Below are 20,452 nucleotides of genomic sequence, written 5' to 3'. Positions count from 1 at the left end.
ATCTTAAACATGAGGTCTTAAGACCTCATGAGTAGATGGCATTTCAGCAACAACCCGGAAGAAGTGAAGTGAGCCATGAGGTATCTGTTCTCTCTCCCAGACACCCCATGGCTGTTCTCTCTCCCAGACGCCCCATGGCTGTTCTCTCTCCCAAACGCCCCATGGCTCAATTCTTCACTTCTTCCAGGTTGTTGCTGAAATGCCAACTACTCATGAGGTCTTCTCTGAACCCCATTTAAGATGAATCCCCAATGTTTCTTATCCTACTTCCTGCTTTACCGCTCCATAGCACCTGTTACCTCTTGGTAGACTCATGCTTTTGCTATCTGTTGGCTTCTTTTCTGTTTCCCTACATTAGAATGCAAGCTGCAGGAGGGGAGGGTCCTTTGCACTGTTTTATCCACTAATGTAAACCTAGTGCTCAGAACAATGCTGACTTACAGTAGGGACACAATATATGTTTATTGAATGAATGGAGGAGATAATAATTAAGCTGGGCCTAAAGAATGGGTAGGAATTGGCTAGACATTGTTGGAAGGAAGAGAATTCCAGGTGAAGGAAACGACCTAAGCAAGTAACGGAGGCAGAAAGTTGTATAGTTTGTTTGCAAAAGAGTGTGCTGGTCAATTTGGTGAAAATGAGATATGGCATGACATAGGCTGGATGTATCTACATTACATAGACTCAAGTGGTTAGAGTGATTATGGCTTAATTCCACAGGCAGTGAGAAGCCCTTAAAATTAGGGCTTTTTCAGGATATTTACTCTTTAAATATTCTTACTTAATAATTAAACTCATTCCAGGTAATTCAAATGCAGGGGCGAACCCAGGCTATGCAGATACTGAAGCTAATATGGTTTTGCTGGTTCTCTTTAGAAAAAAAGAATATAAAGTTATGAATACTAAACTAGGTATGACCTTTGGCCTTTCCTTACACATTTCACAATGCTGAGTTAGTCAGTGCATTGCAGGTATCCTTCCTTCTTTGGGATAGCTAGCAATAACCTCACTATACATGATATGACTGTAAGCCACATAAAAATAACCTGCTAGACCTAACTTCCCTTAGCCAAGTTTCCAAAATGCCTGCAGCCAGCCTCTCTGATGCCACTGAACGAGAAGGGATAGGTGGTGGAGAAGTCATAGTGGAAAGAGACAGCAAACTGGGATGAACAATTCGTGGTTGAAATATTTTTCTATGATGATGGGAACTCATTTCTGGGACCCCGGAAGAAGCCAGGACAAATCCTATCTGCTGAAGCATATAAGATGACTTAGGAAGACTAGCAGAATACTAGACATAGGTGATGAGGGGATGGTTGACATGGATATTTGGGATAAAGCATAAGAGAGAGGATACAAAGAAATCATGTCATGATAGTTGGCTGTTGAACCAAAGGACAGGGAAATGTTAAAGGTGTCTGAAGTTACCTTAGAAAACTAAGTAATAATCTGGGAGGGAACTGTTATTGTACTTAAAAATTTCTCTGCATGTTTTTCACTTATAGTCACATTAAATACTCTATATTTCTAGAGAACACTGCGCTCTTTGCTTTAAATTTGCTGTGTTACACTACTAGGCACAATAAAAACAGCAAGTTATTATAGGGTCTTAATGACATGAAAGAATTCGTACAGCTTCCCCAGGTGACTTATTTATAAAGAGAAATACGCTCAGGTAACAGGAGAATTTGGTCGACAAATTAGTGGGTAAGTGAGGGGAAGCTCAGCTGTAGCACTTTTTAGCTGTTATGCTTTAGAATAAAAAATCACCATGCTGCCGTAGGATGATCTTTTGAAGTCTGCAATATTTTTATTAAAGAAAGCATTGAATAACCAGTAATGTTGGTTGTAATTCCACAGCCACAAACAATGACAACTGCAGTCAATTTATGATGACCTTGTGGCATATCAAGAAAATTCCTCACACTTTAATGATTTAGTGGAAAATCAAAAATATAATTGATTTAATCATATGGAGAAGTAACATTGATTTAATCATATGGAGAAAAATTATGTTCAACCATGGAAGTGACAAGTCCTTGAGTTGATTTTGCTTTTGAGCCAGGGTATACTTTATTCACCATGTTTTACTAAGGTTGGGTTGTATGGAACTTTCAATCCCCACATCTCTCCCATCCTCAACGTAAGCTGTGGAATTAAATGCATTACCGTAGGGGTTCACTCTGAAACAGAGATTTCGTTATGCATATATATTGAAATGCTGTGTCTTTAATAAATGGTATTGTAGGAACTATGTTAGGCTATCAAATACCTAATAAATAAGTCTCATGGAAAACACTGTTTTTTATATCATGGGTGAATTTTGACCAAAAACCCCCTCTAAGCTCAACAAAATTATAATCTGTCATAAGCACTCTCTTTCAGAAAAGAAGCAAACATTTTCAGCTTTCAATGCTATCAAAAAGACAATTGATACTTTGGCTCCAAAGAAGGAAAATAGATTTCATCTTCTATGCCAATTCCTATAAATTGAGAGTGGCTTCCTGGGGCACTGTGTTGGGATGAATTCTGAGACTGCTTCCAGGCTCCATAGGAAAGAGAACTGTGATCAATTAAGGAGTGGGGAGTTGCAGCATGTGCGCCGTGCATTTGGTATCCACGATGAAACAGCATTTGAAAAAAATCGATAAACACCGCAAGCTTACCAGATAAGCCACCCACATCCATCTTCTTCAGGTTCTTTGCCTCCAGAATGACAACAGTCAGCTTACCAGCAGTAGGTACGTAGCGAAGGGAGAAGCAGATATCACCCAATTTCTCTTGCTAAGAAAACCAATAAGAAAGTATTAGCAATTTTTCAAATACAAGTAAATAGAGTTTTAACGTACATATTGTAAATTCTTCAAGAGGAGGATTATGTTGATTAGAATTTGAAAATTTTAGGTCCATTGGCATTTACATAGTGGCCTTTCATTGACTAATGTATCAACAGTGATAACAGCTTTTTTTTTTTAAGACCATCTATTTCGGTTTTTAACAAAGATCATCTATACTTTAATGTTCATCAAAATATATCTATAATTCAATGGTGCAGGAAATGAGAACAACATGACTTTTTAAAGAGACTTTGTGCTCTGAATAGCACTGCAAAACTCTTGGCAAAATTTTCATGTTTTTATTAAATAGCTTTGAAAAAAGCCTAACACTTTAGTTGAATCCATCTACCTAAATTTTTGTCCTTTTACATTTCAAGTAGGATTACCTCTAATACTCTATATTTAGGTTTTTGGGAAAAAGACTTGCATTTGTGTGTCATTAAATTCTATTTATTGATGAGAAATTCTGAATTCCTGATAGCTGAAATGTAACAAAGTATAAGGTTTTGCACTTTTAGTATTACTCATCTTAAGTGAGGTCTAACTTTTATTCCTAATCCTAAAAATCTGAGCAGCAGGCTAGAAAATTGAAACCCATAATAACACAATGCAAATGCATCTCATAACTTCTCATGTTATTTCACTGATACCATACTTTAGGCCCAAAGAACATTCAACAGTCCTGTACTCAGGCATTTTTGAACAACTGATCAATTGTTTACAATGATGATGGTAGAGAATTTTACTTTTTTTTGGAAAAGACTCCTACTGATTCTCCTGCCTTAAGTGTTTTTATTTTCTAGGGTGATTAAGTAAGAACCATATTATTGTTCAACATAAGTAGAATTTGCATTCATATTTATAAGCATGAGATAGAGATAGAGAGAGTGCAAGAGAGAGAGTTTGTTTTATGCCCCTCAGATACTAGAGGCTCTAGAGTGCTTTCTGACATGCAGAATTAGCTATATGGCAAATCAAGACTTATGTTAGTGTTTCCCACAATGAAATGTGAATTCTGATTCTATAGAAGGCAACAGTTATGTCAGACTTCTGCAGATAGACTTTTAACGTAGGAATGAGCTACAGAAAGCCATATACTAAGGCACTTTCAAGTAATACCCTTATTATGACTATATGTGTCTTTATCTATAACTTGACATATGTTTTAAGTCAGCCAGTGTCTCCATTGTGGAAATTGGTGCCTAGATGTAATTTAACAGGTAAGAAAATGTAATTCCCCCCCTTTTTTGGGGGGGGAGGGTGTATTCATTATATCCATTTTTCAAAAGAGAAAGATTGTAATTTTTCTATAATTGAGAGGTAATACATTCAATGTGTGAGGGAGAAATAGTGCCTCTTTCTGCTAAAGTAATGTCTGTGCTGGAAACATCACCATATATGTTTATGGCTCCAAGTCTTTCATCTCTTGAGTCCCCATAGCATTTTGCCGTACATCTCTATGTTACTGAGAACTCTGTTTTTGTCTCAGTGTGTATATGTCTTAATTCTCCCACATGACTGTAAACTCCTTGCAGACAGGATCCATCATTAAATTATCACTTTCCACACAGTTTCAAAATTTAAATAAGTGGAAACTTTAGAAAATACCTGTTTTGAATTATCTAGGTCATAACCCCCTTCCACTAATATAAATAATAAAGAGTTACTTCTAATGTGCTGAATTCACCTGATGTGCCTACTCACTCCTAGGAATTAATTTATACAACAGGAGAGGCTAGTGGAATAAATTACTCTTCAGAGTATCTGAAAATAAAGGATGGGAGACAATACCATGGAAATTAATATAAAATATGGACAAACTTATCTGAACTTTATGGGACAAGAGAAATGTAAATGAACAAAATTGCTGTTCAAAACGCTCATTAGGAGGAGGGCTCTTTTTTTTTTCTGCAGAATTCTGTCTATTTTCCACAATAGCCTCCTTGGGGAACTGATTGTGTTGCAGGATCAGGTTACTCTAAATGTTCTAATTAGGAATTTCAGACATGACTGCTTTCTCTTAAATAACATCTCCCTTTATGGGCCATAATCTAATTCCACGATTAATTTAGGGGCATTGCAATTGTGTTGAACAAAGAAATGTCACAAATGTCTTTCTTCCAATACCTTTTTATTCCTCAATCTTATGACACATAGGAAGTTTAAAAGATTTTATGTAATATTCATCTTCAGAAGAGAGTATTTGTACAGTTTGAAAAAGCATGCTCGGAAGCAGGAGAAATCTGTGATGTTACTTGTAATTTTAAAGTTATGGGATGGGAGAAGAATGAGTGTTTAAGAGAAAAATATGGGCATTTTGGGAGAAAGAAAAATATGGAAAAGTGCTTTTTTTAAAGCACCCTTTACAGATCTACATTTGCTTCATTAGTTTAAGAACTTTAACATGTAAAATTTCATTTGCTCATAAAATTATCGTAATTGATATGCCAAATTGAATGTGTAGTTTATATTAATTAACTGAAGTTACTTTTCAAAAAGTTTTAACATTTTATTACTTCTGGATCTCCAAGATATTTGAAAGCTAGTCCTTGATTTTCCTGAAATTTATGTCCTTTATGGGCATCAACAAGACAGAGAAAAACTCCTTTCCAGAAAAAGGCAAGGAAAATACCCAGTTTATACTAACCTTTTTCTTGTCAGTGAAATTTTTGGAGGTTTAAGTATATGCTTTCCCTAATGCTCTAAGAATCAGCTTTAATAATTGTCTACCAAAAGTTTGAAAATTAGGGCAGCTTTCTTTTACTACCTGGTGGTGTGATCCAAGATTAACTGATCTAGGACATTTGCAAATATGATTGTCATGTGTTTCTCACATGTTGGGGAGGATGAGGGACTTGAAGTTTATGTGAAACAAGAGCAAGAATATGCATCCTGAGGGCCGGGCGTGGTGGCTCACGCCTGTAATCCCAGCACTTTGGGAAGCCGAGGCGAGAGGATCATGAGGTCAGGAGATCAAGACCATCCTGGCGAACATGGTGAAACCCTGTCTCTACTAAAAATACAAAAAATTAGCTGGGCGTGGTGGTGGGTGCCTGTAGTCCCAGCTACTCGGAGAGGCTGAGGCAGGAGAATGGTGTGAACCCGGGAGGCGGAGCTTGCAGTGAGCCGAGATTGCGCCACTGCACTCCAGCCTGGGCGACAGAGCAAGACTCCGTCTCAAAAAAAAAAAAAAAAAAAAATGCATCCTGGGGAGGCCCTGATACTGCCTGCAAGAAGGACACTCACGGTAGGACGATCTGGACTTCTGTGTCATCCCCACAAGGTGTGTTCTATTCTGCCCCAGTCAAAACAAGGCTTGTGTTTGTGGCTTATATAGTAAGCCAGTGTTGTCACCCTGAATCAGATTTAAAGACTCATGCCAGTACCAATTTTTGGAAACAAATATTTTCATTTCCTCAATGAAGTCTTTCACTGAACTTCTGTGATGAGAAGAAAAGCACTTCTGTCCCTGGAGTCTTGTTCTAGCATGTGAAGGTTTTACTATATCTCTTGTCCATCAACATAGAGGAATTAGAAGAACCCAATAGTTTTATATGAACAGTTTTACATCAAACTCTAATTTCGTAGTTTTGGCATGCCAGTTTGGAAGAAAGATGGCTGCATAGTAATTTATAAACATTTAATATAAATATTTTATTTATCACTCTAAAGTTCTAGAAACCAAGGTTTTCTAAATTAAAAAGAAAACTTTTTCTTTGGTGGGATTATGGTGATGGGGACTAAAAGGGTTCTTGGAAAATTTACAAAGGAAAAAGAAGATACCCAAATCAGATCCTTGCTGCTCCTTGACAATTTTGTCTGCTTTTTTCTAGAATAGCCCTGTGAACTAGGTACTGTTATGTCCATTTTATATATAAAGACTTTGAGACTCAGAGGGTGTAGGTTACATAGCTGTCTCAGAGAGGAACTGGGGCAAACTCTTTTGACTCAAAATCATGAGTTTTCTTTACTAGTACACTGCTGTCTGGAATGATAGAAACTAATATTCCAGCTGGCCATCCGCTTGGTTATTCCACTCTTACTTTATATCTATAACTAAATTAATGTTCAATACCAATCCCTCCCCTCAACTGTTCTTTCCAACATCCTTCTGTCAGGGTCACTAACTCATCTCCATTTCCTTTATCTTTGTTTTCCTTTATTCATTTAACCCACAAGTCCTGATATTTCTCATTTTGTAAATGTCTCTCAGGTTGGATCCTTCCTTCCTTCCTTCCTTTCCTTCCTTCCTTCCCCCTTCCTTCCTTCCTTCCTTCCTTCCTTCCTTCCTTCCTTCCTTCCTTTCCTTCCTTTCCTTCCTTCCTTCCCCCTTCCTTCCTTCCTTCCTTCCTTCCTTTCCTTCCTTCCTTTCCTTCCTTCCTTCCCCCTTCCTTCCTTCCTTCCTTCCTTTCTTTCCTTCCTTCTTCCTTCCTTCCTTCCTTCCTTTCTTCCTTCCTTCCTTTCCTTCCTTCCTTCCCCCTTCCTTCCTTCCTTCCTTCCTTCCTTTCCTTCCTCCTTCCTTCCTTCCTTCCTTCCTTCCTTCCTTCCTTCCTTCCTTCCCTCCTTCTTTCCTCCTGTTTGTCCTTCCTTCCTTCCATCCCTCCCTCCTTTCTTTTCTTTCTTTCTCTTTCTTTCTTTCCTTTTCTTTTCTTTCCTTCCTTCCGTCCTTCCTTCCTTCCTTCCTTTCCTTTCTTTCCCTCTTTTATTTTTTTTCTTTCTTTCTTTCTTTCTTTCTTTCTTTCTTTCTTTCTTTCTTTCTTTCTTTCTTTCTTTCCTTCTGTCTGTCTGTCTGTCTGTCTGTCTGTCTTTCTTCTGTCTTTCTTTCTTTCCTTCCACTTCCACATCCATGTCAATATGACCACCATCTCCATATGATACTTGCCACTATCACTACAACCTTCACCATCCTACACCATGACCTCTGCTACTACCAACACCACCACTTCAATCACCTCCACCTCCATTTTTACCATCAGTTCCATTGTGTTTGAGCCCTAGTGTCATTTGTCATATTTTCTGAAATAGTCTGATTAAAGACCTCTTTAGTTATAGTCTCTCCAAAATTCAATGCATACTACGTACTAATGCCAAGCGAATGTTTGAAAGGTCTGAACCCCTCTTCCTGACTTTCAAGAATTTTTACACTTTGCCTCTGTCCTAAATGTCTAAACCATTTTCTCTTGTTTCACTGCTTCTTCAACCCTTAGAATATATTTTGAACCTGACCACATGCCTTCATTCATAGGGTTATCACTCTAGTCCAAGTAGGGTGACCAAACATCCTGATTTGTTCAAGATCCTCCTGGTTTAAGATCTAAAAGTCTTGCATCCTGGGAAAGCCCTCAGTCCCAGGCAAGCCATGACCAGTGGCAACCTTAAGTCCATGTCATTGTCACTTCTGACCTAGACCTCTGTAATAGCCTCATAATAGCCTCTTTGCATCTCTTCTTGCTCGTTCCTAGTTTCCTTCTCACATAAAAGGCAGCATGATCCTTTTAAAATGGAAATCTGATCATGGGAAAATCCTACTCAAAGCCCTTTGATATCTTCCCTTTTTACTTAGAATAACGTCTGTTCCTTATACTAAAAGGCCTGATATGATCTGACCCCTTCGTATCCTACCACCATTCTCCAGATTTCACTTCCTCTTCCCAAAACATGCCAAACAGACTTCTATCTGAGGGTCTTTGCATTGCTGTTCCTTCTGTCAGCAATATTCTTCTCCTAGATACTGGTATGAATTGTTTCATTAGTTTTCTGCTTGTATGTTACCTCTTTAGGGACTTTTTCTCTGGCCACTCTATCTAACGTAGTCCAATGCAGTTCTAAAGACAAACATTACCTCTCCTCTTGCCCTGCTTCTTTTTTGTCCTAGTACATGTCATTACTTGACATTCTATTACATCTATTTAGGTTTTCCTCACCAGAATATCAGATCCATAAGAGAAAAGACTTGTTTTTCTTACTGTTGTGTTCCCAGCATTAGAATAGTGTCTATGCCTACTGAATGAGAACATGCAGCTTCCCTACAACTGAATGAGTCAGGTTGGTCTTTTCAGTATCTTTGTTTATCATAAGTTGAGTTCTCCGAGGAAGCAGACTCAGAAAGATTTTCAACATGAGGTTTATAGGGGTGTGTCCTTTAGATCAACCCCTCTTTGGGAGTGAGGGAATCAGGTTTACACAGGCTGAGAAGTTGGGCTGTGATACAGTTACATCAAAGACCTCAGTCAATTCTATGGGGAACTCTGGAGCTGGGAGAGTTCTTCAAAGATATTTGGAACTGGGGCAACAAGGATGAGATTTTATCATCCTGAATCCCCCAAACATTGGATGTGGGCTGCTCCTACATCTTGGGTCAGCATCTTTTCAGCTGAGGGTGATGGCAGGAAGGGGGAACTCAGTTATGAGCTATAAGCCATCAACACTCCTGACAGCCCAGTTAATAAATGCATTGGTCATGAAGATGGTACAAAGATTGGGAAGTTTGCTACAGCAATCACTATTTCTCTGTGAGCTATATTCCTTCCAGTTACCAGACTTTTGCTTAGTTGGAAAATCCATCTGCAATGCTTTCATTCCCTTCTGCCTAATCAAATTACTCCTAACCATTAAGCCCTAGTCTGTGTTCAAACAAACAAACAAACAAACAAACCTCCTTACTATTCTAGCCCACTTGGATTTCTGCTAGCAATTGCTTTATAGCTGGTAGAATGGTGCCTTGAGATTACTTTTTCCCCATTTATTTCTTATATGTGAGCTCAACTCACCTTAAACTCCAGAAGAGCAGGGACTATATACTACTTTTCTATGCCTAGCTCCAAGCACATAATAAAGGCTTCTAAATAATTGTCAGTTGACTGTATTGAAATGAGGTCCTCACCAGCCGTCTGTTTTGTAAGTAGCACTGATGTTAGTGCTCTAACAACAGTGTCTCCAGTCTAATCCAGTCAAGTAATGAATTTTTTGGGGGCTCCTCCTTTGTACCTAGTGCTATGGACACTGTCATATCAGCCCTGTCATGAAACTGGAAAAAAAACCATTTCTGGAGGTATAGTTTTTATAAGGTAATTTCAAGACCCTGTAGGGTTGCAGCCAACACATGATTGCTTTTGCTGGTGTGATTATCTCATGAAGGGGCCTTATTACTATTAGGAATTTCAGCTTTATGTGTAATTTATTTTAGTCAATTGCCTTGATCACTAGGTGGAAACTGCCAGTTAGTGTTAGAAAAGTTCCAGCTGTGAGATTCAGAGAAAATAACCTGCTCTTTTGGAATATAGAGCTGACAATCAGAAGGCAGCTTTGTTCTGAGCAGCTTGATAATTTCATTATTTTTTAAAAAATGCAGCCACTGAATAGAGTAGATACAAATTAATGATTTACTAGACAACGACAAAAATACCTTTCCTTTTTGAAAAGCATTACAGACAATTAGAACAGAGGTCATCTCCAATGGATAAATAAAAAGCTTGATTTAAAATGAAGATTTATTTAATGGCTTCTGTAGCCCCATACATCGTTTTATGTGGAAAAAGATGGGTTCATTTTAGTGACCTTTGCAAATGGGGCTAAGTTCATACATTTGATGGAAACACTGTTCTCTTGAGTGAGTTTTTCAAAAGTACCTGAATTAATGCTGTGACATTTTAAAAGGACATTCTATTTATGTTAATTGTAGGAAGTTTTTCTATGTGTTAAATTTGCAACAGATTCTTTGATGAGTAGATGGTTTTTCTCTGAGATTGGGAGTCTTGTTTAGAGGTGACAAACAAATGGAGACCCAATTATGTCTCAAATGAAAATTCAGACCATTTGCATAGTCCCCATTAGTAAAAATACTAAGATGGTCTTAACTTATAGGAAGGACAATGTTATGTTTTTAATTTTAATAAGATAATGTGTGGCTTTAAATATATCTTTTGGGTGGTAGTATTTTTCAGCTTCATTTTATTCCTACATTACTCTCATACTCCTGAAGTATCTGCCAAATCGGTATTTACCTCTAATGGAAAATCAAAACCACAATGAGATACTATCTCACACCAGTTAGAATGGCCATCATTAAAAAGTCAGGAAACAACAGGTGCTGGAGAGGATGTGGAGAAATAGGAATGCTTTTACACTGTTGGTGGTACTGTAAACTAGTTCAACCATTGTGGAAGACAGTGTGATGATTCCTCAGGGATCTAGAACTAGAAATACCATTTGACCCAGCCATCCCATTACTGGGTATATACCCAAAGGATTATAAATCATGCTGCTATAAAGACATATGCACATGTATGTTTATTGTGGCACTACTCACAATAGCAAAGACTTGGAACCAACCCAAATGTCCATCAATGATAGACTGGATTAAGAAAATGTGGCACATGTACACCATGGAATACTATGCAGTCATAAAAAAGGATGAATTCATGTCACTTGTAGTGACATGGATGAAGCTGGAAACCATTATTCCGAGCAAACTATCGCAAGGACAGAAAACCAAACACCGCATCTTCTCACTCATAGGTAGGAATTGAACAATGAGAACACTTGGACACAGGGTGGGGAACATCACACAGTGGAGCCTGTCATGGGGTCGGGGGATGGGGGAGGGATAGCATTAGGAGAAATATCTAATGTAAATAATGAGTTAATGGGTGCAGCAAACCAACACGGCACATGTATGTAACAAACATGTATGTAACAACATATGTAACAAACCTGCATGTTGTGCACATGTACCCTAGAACTTAAAGTATAATTAAAAAAAAAAGGGAGGGAGGGAGGGAAGAAGGAAGCAAGGAAATAAGGAAGGAAGGGAGGGAGGGAGCCAGGGAGGGAGTGAGGAAAAAAAAAAAGAAATTTTAGTTGGCTAGGTGTGGTGGCTCACAGCTGTAATCCCAGTTTGTTGGGAGGTCAGGGTGGGAGGATCACTTGAGCTCAGGAGTTCAAAACCAGGTTGGGCAACAAAGCGACTAAAAAAAATTAAAGAAAATTAGCTGAGTGTGGTGGCGTATGCCTATAATCCCAGTGACTTAGGAGGCTGAGGTAGGAGGTAGGGGGATTGCATGAGCCTAGGAGTTTGAACCTGCAGTGAGCTATGATTTGTACCACTGACCTCCAGCTTGGGTGACAGAGTGAGATCCTGTCTCAAAAAAGAAAAAAAAAGGAAAAAGAAAAAAGAAAAAAATTAGTTGACATTTTCTTGGAATATGGATGATTTCTCTAAGTCAATGGAAATGGTGAAAAATGGGGAAGATGGTAGGTCAGCCCCATAGCTTGGGTGCTGCTCTCAGTAGAGGGCTAAGTAGGAATCCAGGTAAATGGCCAAATGCCGAAGGACATGCGAAGTAGAAAGAAACTAATGGAGAACAGTTTGTGGACGGTGTCCAAAGACAAGCCTTTAACAAGTTGCTTTGTCACTTTAACATTCTCCCTCTGTCAAACACATGTCCTCGGTTTTCTGGGTCAAATCCAATTTTAAACATTCTACTTTCCTGTCCTCACCCGACTTTGAGGCTCTGGGATAAAGCTGCCTCATAGTGATTTGGATTATGGGAACCAGTATTATCCTCTGTTAAAATGTAAATGTAAATGTGGATACCAAGTAATTTTGAAATATGGGCAACATATATTTCTAAATAGCAATGCAGATTTGACCTGCACAGTTAGAAAGGAGGCATTTTAAAGCAATATGCCAGGAAGTGTGCTCTTGATCCTGGAGCGTTCATGAAAAACAATGGCAGATAAACCTTGGAAGGCATTGTTTCGTACTTTTAACTCTGAGGTGCATAATCTTTAGTGGCAGAGATATGTATCTGAATGATTTATACACAGGCTTCCTGACAGAGCAGCATTACATTTTTACTAATGATACTCAATGACTGCAAGGACTTTGTATCCTGAAGTTCTGTCACTCTGTAGCTACTTCTGCTAGTGCATCCTAATTAACTTGAGAGGATATCATGGGGAAAATGGGGTCTTGATGCAGAAAGCTCAGAAGCTAGGATGTTGTTCTATCCAAATAATATTTTTCTCTTTTTAGTTCTGAGACAATGGTAACCAAGAAGAAATCTCTGGAGGGAATAGGAATGGCCACACAATTTGGAGATGTCATTACCCAAGGAAAGTTTTCCTTCTTGTCAGGGAGCCGTCATAAAAGAGGAACTGTGGGGAATGCCCAGCAGACCTGAGTTCTGCCACTAATCAGCTCCTAGGTGCACTCTGAGCATGTTCTCCTCCCACCATTAAAATGGATAAATAATATCTGCTTTGTCTACTGCAATATTGACTGTAAACGTCTATTTACCTATCAGTGAGGATGGCACACAATCTAGCTGTGAGCCGAGGGGGGCCCAACACTGTGGGGAGGAGAACCAAAAAGGAGGACAAAACAGACATGGAATAGACTAAGGCAAGTCGCACAGAAGATGGTGAGGAGAGAAGAGCTATTTAAAGGAGGGTTAGGGGCTGGGCACAGTGGCTCATGCTGTACTCCCAAAATTTTGGGAGGCTAAGGCAGAAGATCTCTTCAAATCAGGAGTTTGAGACCAGCCTGTGCAACAAAACAAGACCCTGTCTCCACCCCCCAAAATAAAAAATAATAAAAATAAATAAATACATAACATGAAATAAAAAATAAAAAATTGGCCCAGCATGGTGGTGTGCACCAGTCATCCCAGCTATTCCAGAGGCTGAGGTGGAAGGAATGCTTGAGCCCAGAAGTTATAACGAGGCTGCGAACTATGATTGCCACTGCACTCCAGCCTGGGTAAAAGACTGAGATCCTGTCTTAATGAATGAATGAATGAGTGCAGTGTTAGGGAGGTCAGAGGGGCCAAAGCCAGGTTCTCTACTTTTGGCTCTACCTTGCCATGGCATCTGTCAACAGCAAATGCAAATGGGACACTTAAAAAAGGAGAGAAGACAGAAAAAACAAGGCAAAGAATTGTAGTTAGGGAGGCAAAGCCATAGGAAAAATAGAGAAAGATATAGAGGAGAAAAAAGAAGCTTGAGGAAGAGAATAAAGGGGAAAAAGTGCCAATTTGTCTATTTTATCTTCCATTAGGAAGAGGACAGAAGGAAGAGAGAAGATAAGGAAAATAAACTCAGGAATCTTGGGGAAAGCAGTGGAAGGATTCTGAAATACTTTTTTCGTGGACTTACTTCATAATGGATGAGAGCTATTGCCTGGAGAGGGACTATGTGGCAGGACCCTAATTATTAGTTCAATTGGGAAGAACCCAGGAGACGTATTTGCAGTAATTCAAATCCACAGAAATAAAGAGTTTGATGTGAACCTCAGATGATAGAGAAAATGGATATATTTTGTAGGCTGTATCGGGAGAAAAAGCAGGAGGCACTGGTGATTTCCCCAAGCAAGTTAAAGCCAAAGGCTGTTAGTTCTCTTCAAGACTATAACACAGGAGCTAGGTCATATGGCAATTTCATTGAAAAATCCCATTATGATGTAGTAAAGTTTCATTAACAGCAGCAGAGAAATTCGGCATTAGGATAGGGAAACATAAGTATGGAACAGAAAGCTGTCAAAGTGAACATGGGCATTCTACTTTCCAGCTGCCTTTAATCCAGAACAGAAACAAGTTCTGGCTGTTGCTGGAACAGCCAGAGATGTCCTTTATATGTGTGTTGACAAATCACATGAGAAGAAAGTACTTGGAGAAAAGTCTCAGATAAGGAAAAGGTAGCATGAGAGGTTTAGCACAGGGTATGTGTTTTTGAATGGATGGACCCTAAAAAGAGGTTGTCATTGGGTATTTTGGGTATGTGTGTGTGTTGGTAAACTATTGTTGATTGAATGGAGGAAAATGTTATCAATGTTACATACTATTTATACTTCTCTCAAAATGGATTGGAAGGTACAGCAGGAATTTAAATAAGCTAGTCAGAAAGAGCAAGAGCCAAGATAAAGGTGCCTGGAGAAGATGGTTCTTGCAGAGGAAAGGGAAGCCACTGCCTTTTCAAACACAGACCTGTGTTTGAAGTCCACAGAAGATTAAAGAAAAGATTGGGAGTAAAAAAAAAAAAAGCGTCAGAGAACACAAGCAAAGGCATACAAGGAAAGGCATAAGAAAACACAGAAGGAATACAAGGAAAGGCTGGAAAAACAGACAATCATAACAGGCTTTCTGTGGATAAAACCCAAGTTCCAGAAAAAAGGACTATCTGATAAGAGGAGAGACATTAGATTCCAGAAAGAAAGATCTAGTTGAAAGGGTCTTGGGGGCCTAAATAAAATCGTACAAGTGTAGGAAAGCACTGCTTGCAGTGTTGGAAGCAGAATGGAATTTACTATTAAGCACACGCACTTTACTGTAATGTAAAGAGGGAGGTCAACACACCTGAAGGGATAGGCTTGGGGTGTTTTGATACTCATCAGTAGAGGAAGAAGGTCACCTGGAGTGGGGGAATGAATTGTGAGAGAAGGAAAAAGTGAGTTAGATGTGTCAATGTGTCGTGAGAAATAAAAAAGACCAGCTTTGTGAATGTTGCTGGCTCTCCTAATCTTTATAAGCAAGAAGGATTAACACAGTAGACATGGGAGGGTCCAGGTTAAACATAACCTGAACTCTTGATAGGCTCTTGGAAAAGGTGGTCCCACTTGAAAAGATTTTTAAGAACACAAAGGGCAACCCATGAAGATGACGCCAGAGTAGAGGATAAAAGCTATGAACATAAAAAGAAAAATGATGAAAGTATTATCAAAGAAATATCAAAGGAGATTAAGCTTACACAACAGAAATCTTACTACATGAACGCAAATTCATATAGGATTGCAGGAAATAGAACAAGGAGAGCCGATGCTTGCATGTTCTCGATTGCACCATGTTCTTGTGCCTCCAAGCCTTTGAACATGCTGCTTCATCTACCTGGTATAACTTCCCTTCCCTTGTTTTCCTACTGGTCTCCTACTTATTTCTCACTATCATTTCCTCACTGAGCCTTTCCCTGACCATTCTCATTCGAGTTTGGCCCTTCTTCTTTGCATTTCTATAACACCTTCCCAAACCCTCAGTATAGCACTTGCAATATTGTGCTGTAAATATCTGCTCACCTTTCTCCCTCTTTCATTAAACATGTCCTGGGTTTTAGTTGGTTTGCCTAACAGTGTGTGCCATATGGCTGAAGGTGAATATAGAGTTACAGGCAAGAGAGATTTTTTTTTTTTTAACTGTGGGAAAGGTATAGGACAGAGAAAATAGTCATTCTTAGTTTGTACCTCAGTAAGAAAAGTTTGGAGTTAGTTGGTCAAGACCATGAGGAAAAAATGAAAAACTAAGCTATAGGCAATAGTGATATTAAAAAGAAAAAGCTGCCTAGCACAGAGCTGACACTCAGTAACTTTTTTTTTTTTTTTTCATTTCAAAGTTTATCCTATTTTTTTTTTTTTATTATACTTTAGGGTTTTAGGGTACATGTGCACAATGTGCAGGTTTGTTACATATGTATCCATGTGCCATGTTGATTTCCTGCACCCATTAACTCGTCATTTAGCATTAGGTGTATCTCCTAATGCTGTCCCTTCCCCCTCCCCCCACCCCACAACAGTCCCCGGAGCGTGATGTTCCCCTTCCTGTGTCCATGAGTTCTCATTGTTCAATTCCCACCTGTGAGTGAGAACGTGCGGTGTTTGGTTTTTTGTCCTTGCGATAGTTTACTGAGAATGATGTTTTCCAGTTTCATCCATGTCCCTACAAAGGACACGAACTCATCATTTTTTATGGCTGCATAGTATTCCATGGTGTATATGTGCCACATTTTCTTAATCCAGTCTATCGTTGTTGGACATTTGGGTTGGTTCCAACTCTTTGCTATTGTGAATAGTGCCGCAATAAACATACGTGTGCATGTGTCTTTATAGCAGCATGATTTATAGTCCTTTGGGTATATACCCAGTAATGGGATGGCTGGGTCAAATGGTATTTCTAGTTCTAGATCCCTGAGGAATCGCCACACTGACTTCCACAATGGTTGAACTAGTTTACAGTCCCACCAACAGTGTAAAAGTGTTCCTATTTCTCCACATCCTCTCCAGCACCTGTTGTTTCCTGATTTTTTAATGATGGCCATTCTAACTGGTGTGAGATGGTATCTCACTGTGGTTTTGATTTGCATTTCTCTGATGGCCAGTGATGAGGAGCATTTCTTCATGTGTTTTTTGGCTGCATAAATGTCTTCTTTTGAGAAGTGTCTGTTCATGTCCTCTGCCCACTTTTTGATGGGGTTGTTTGTTTTTTTCTTGTAAATTTGTTTGAGTTCATTGTAGATTCTGGATATTAGCCCTTTGTCAGATGAGTAGGTTGCAAAAATTTTCTAGAGTTAAGATACATTTGGGTTTCTTATTAAAAGCAAAGGTAAAAATATAAAGTAGGATTTTGGATATCAATCTTTCCAGAAGAGGAGCAATGCCACGGACAACGTATAAAGTTCATTGGAGAATTAACTAGGCAGGAAGAAATGTAAACGAGACAAAGAGAAAACAATCACAATTTGAGATAAATAAATAGGTTTGAAAAATGATACATAAATAACATTGGGAATTTGGCTGGTTTGTTGTTTGTTGTTAGATTTATAAATAATAATGTAACTATCTTTTATAACAAAGAGCTGGTAAGAATAAACAAGTCAAAATATAAAAGTGTTGATAAATTAAACCTGTTCTATAAATGAAAGATGCCAATATTTTTTTTCGTGCTAGTTTAATGCCAGTAGAATAACCCTTTCTAAAAAGCATTTCCCTGACTTTGCCTCATTATTTTTTAAAGACATTGAGTGGCTGAATCTTGTAAAGATGCAAAATAACCCTCTTTAGATTTAGATTTAGATATGAGTGAGCCTTGTAAAAATGCAAAAAAGCCCTCATTACTTGACGACATAGTAGTTGAGGTGGAATATCTGAATTTCTGAATAGGTACACTGTGTTGTGAATGTTTGTGTCTCCTCCACAGAATTCATACATTGAAATCCTAACTCCCAAGGTGATGGTATTAGGAGGTGAGGCCAGTGGGAGGTGATTAGGTGATGAGGGCTGAGTCTTCCTGAATGGGATGAGTGTCCTTGTAAAAGAGGCCAGAGAGAGAATTCCTTTGCCCCTTCTGGCATGTGAGGACATGGTGAAAAGACCATGAACCAGTAAGCGGACTTCACCAGACACTGAATTTGCTGGCACCTTCATCTCAGACTTCTCAGCTTCCAGAACTGTGAGAAATAAATTTTCGTTGTTTATGAGCCACCCAATGGACTCAGACAAGATATAAAACCTAATGATAACTATAGCCATTTTAGTTATATCTGGGGAAGTTATAACCCTCTGTAGATGGGATGCTATGAGAATCGTAAGGATTCTTTATTTGAAATAAAGAAGAAAGCACAATTTATCTTTTGTGTGACAAACATGTTGCATCCACTGGATAGTTTCATAATGTCACTGTGAAAATAATATAATTAGATTGTGGGTAATAGAAACAAAATTTTTTCATGCACAGTCCATTTAATTCCAATTTGGGGTATAGGTAAGAGTGTGTGAAGTAGAAAATATAGATTAAGAATTTGAATTCAGATTTTCATATAACTAGCTAAATAACGTATTTGAAACAATGTGAAGAAACGTGCTTAACGAGTTACCTCCTTCACAAAACAGGTTAAAAAGAACCAATTCAAAAATGACAAGGGAATACCTCCCACAATATCTACATTAAACTCATACTTTCTTAGTGAAGATATCCCATCTGCAAATTACTTCTTTTTCAGAGTTGTTGACTTTTATTCTTTTGATGGTGATCTTCTATTCTCATTCATTTCTGCATAAAGTTTATGCAACTAATTAGTGTATTTCCCATGTAGGCCTTAAATGCATTGCATGTTGTGGCAGAATTACAGAGAAAGTCAAGATCATCTCTAAATATATTTGGAATTCAATTTGCCAAGATTTCACAAATTGTTCATTTTGCAGAAATGATTTGGTTTCCATCTGGTTTGCCTAGGGGAAAGTTCACTGGTGCTCATTGTTAAGAAAATCAGAACATCATTAGGGAATTCAATGGTTCTTTGCATGAAAATGTGATGTCACTAAATCACACAATGCAAAAATATAGTTTATCTGCAAATGTATGATGTGAATTTGAATGAAATCCATCCTTTTCAGACAAAGAAAGAAAATAGATATATCTTGTTTGTTTCATTTTCATGTATTCAGACTGACAGCTAGAGTGACCCTGCTGAGATACCAGGGATTTTTTGGTTATGTAAAGTTCATCACAGATTTTTATGAGAAATGACTAATAGAGGATATATTTTTTAACAGCATATGTTATGCAATTGTAACTTTAGGCATTTAAACTATGACAATTTTCCTCTGTATTTGTGACAGTATTCTGGCTTTCAACTTTTGAGTATCACATTTTGATGAAGAAAAATTAATAAGTTTCTAGAAAAATGTAAATGAGAAAAATGATCCATACATTGCTAATCAATTTCACCACATAACTTTTATCATTTTTTATGACTTTATTTTTTTGTGTGGCTTTTAACTAATTATATGATATCCTATTGGGTGGAGATCAAAGTAAACATTCTTTAAAAGTTATTTTTTCCACATGTGGAATCTCATAAAAGCATGTTTACTACTAACACTGTAATTTAAAGAAGTCTGTAGATGTCCATGGAAATCTGCTTCATAAAAGTAGTAACTATTGTTTAATAAATTCTGCAAAGGGATAAAAAATGCTGCAAAGGGGACAAATTATTCCTATTGCTTTAAAATGCATATTAATTCTTGGCAAAATAAAAGAAGAAAATAACTCAAAAGACATAAATTTAAAAATTCACACAAATTTTAGATGTCCTAAAAAATCTTTCAACTAGGAGAATATGAAAAATCTAAGGGAAAGTATTTTGAATTTAAAGTTGAAAAGAGTATATACACAATTGTGTTATCTGAAAAAAGCCTTTAGGTAGTCGAAGTCCTTGAATGTTTGAGACCATTTGGCTGAAGGAGATGAATCATAGATATATATGACTACTTTTGCAACCTGTTAAGAAAAAAGAAGAATCTTGTAGGTTTATATTGTGGGAAAAATTTAAAGAAAATGTGTAAAATTACAAAAGGTGACTTCTAAATTTATCCAGAGTGAAATTCAAGGTAGAGAAATGAGCCAATGATGTCGCTTATAGGTGAGATCGGTAGAGTTAGGTGAGAAAGCTTTCTGAAAGAAGCTGTTGCTATTATAAATTAAGAACACTTCTCAACTGCATGTGAGGGTAAAATTGAACAGAGTTAAGCTGGGGCAATTTTTCCTGGGGTCACTGAGAAATATTTCCTAGGTTTATGAATAAGGAACTGCAGGAAACATGGACTGGAGGTTAAGTCTGTATGCCTGAGAGATGTTAGTTTCCCAAGAATGATTTTAGAGACAGTGAGTGCCATAATTAAGACTACAGTTAGACTCCTGGGTTCAAAAATTCTGGCTTACCACTTACTAGCTATGTGATCTGGTAATATTCTTAAACTTTATGGACCTTCGTGTCCTCATCAGGAAAATCCGAATGATAATAGTACCTAAGTGAAAGGACTGTTGTGTGGATTTAATGGATTAATACAT

General features: G+C 38.0%; 1 protein-coding gene across 4 annotated transcripts in view; it reads right to left on the bottom strand.

The window, feature by feature from the left end:
* Positions 1 to 20,452, bottom strand: part of SYT1 (synaptotagmin 1) — a 579,008-nt gene that overhangs the window by 95,501 nt on the left and 463,055 nt on the right. For all 4 annotated transcript variants that reach the window (XM_055236330.2, XM_055236332.2, XM_055236334.2 and 1 more), the window contains one exon: positions 2,670 to 2,787. In XM_055236330.2, the coding sequence (XP_055092305.1) occupies positions 2,670 to 2,787 (118 nt within the window). The remainder of the gene's footprint in view (positions 1 to 2,669; positions 2,788 to 20,452) is intronic.

The sequence above is a fragment of the Symphalangus syndactylus genome, chromosome 13, assembly GCF_028878055.3.
Source record: "Symphalangus syndactylus isolate Jambi chromosome 13, NHGRI_mSymSyn1-v2.1_pri, whole genome shotgun sequence".
Lineage (NCBI taxonomy): Eukaryota > Metazoa > Chordata > Mammalia > Primates > Hylobatidae > Symphalangus > Symphalangus syndactylus.
The sequence above is the reverse complement of the archived record's forward strand: the minus strand, read 5'-3'. Positions and strand labels throughout refer to the sequence as shown.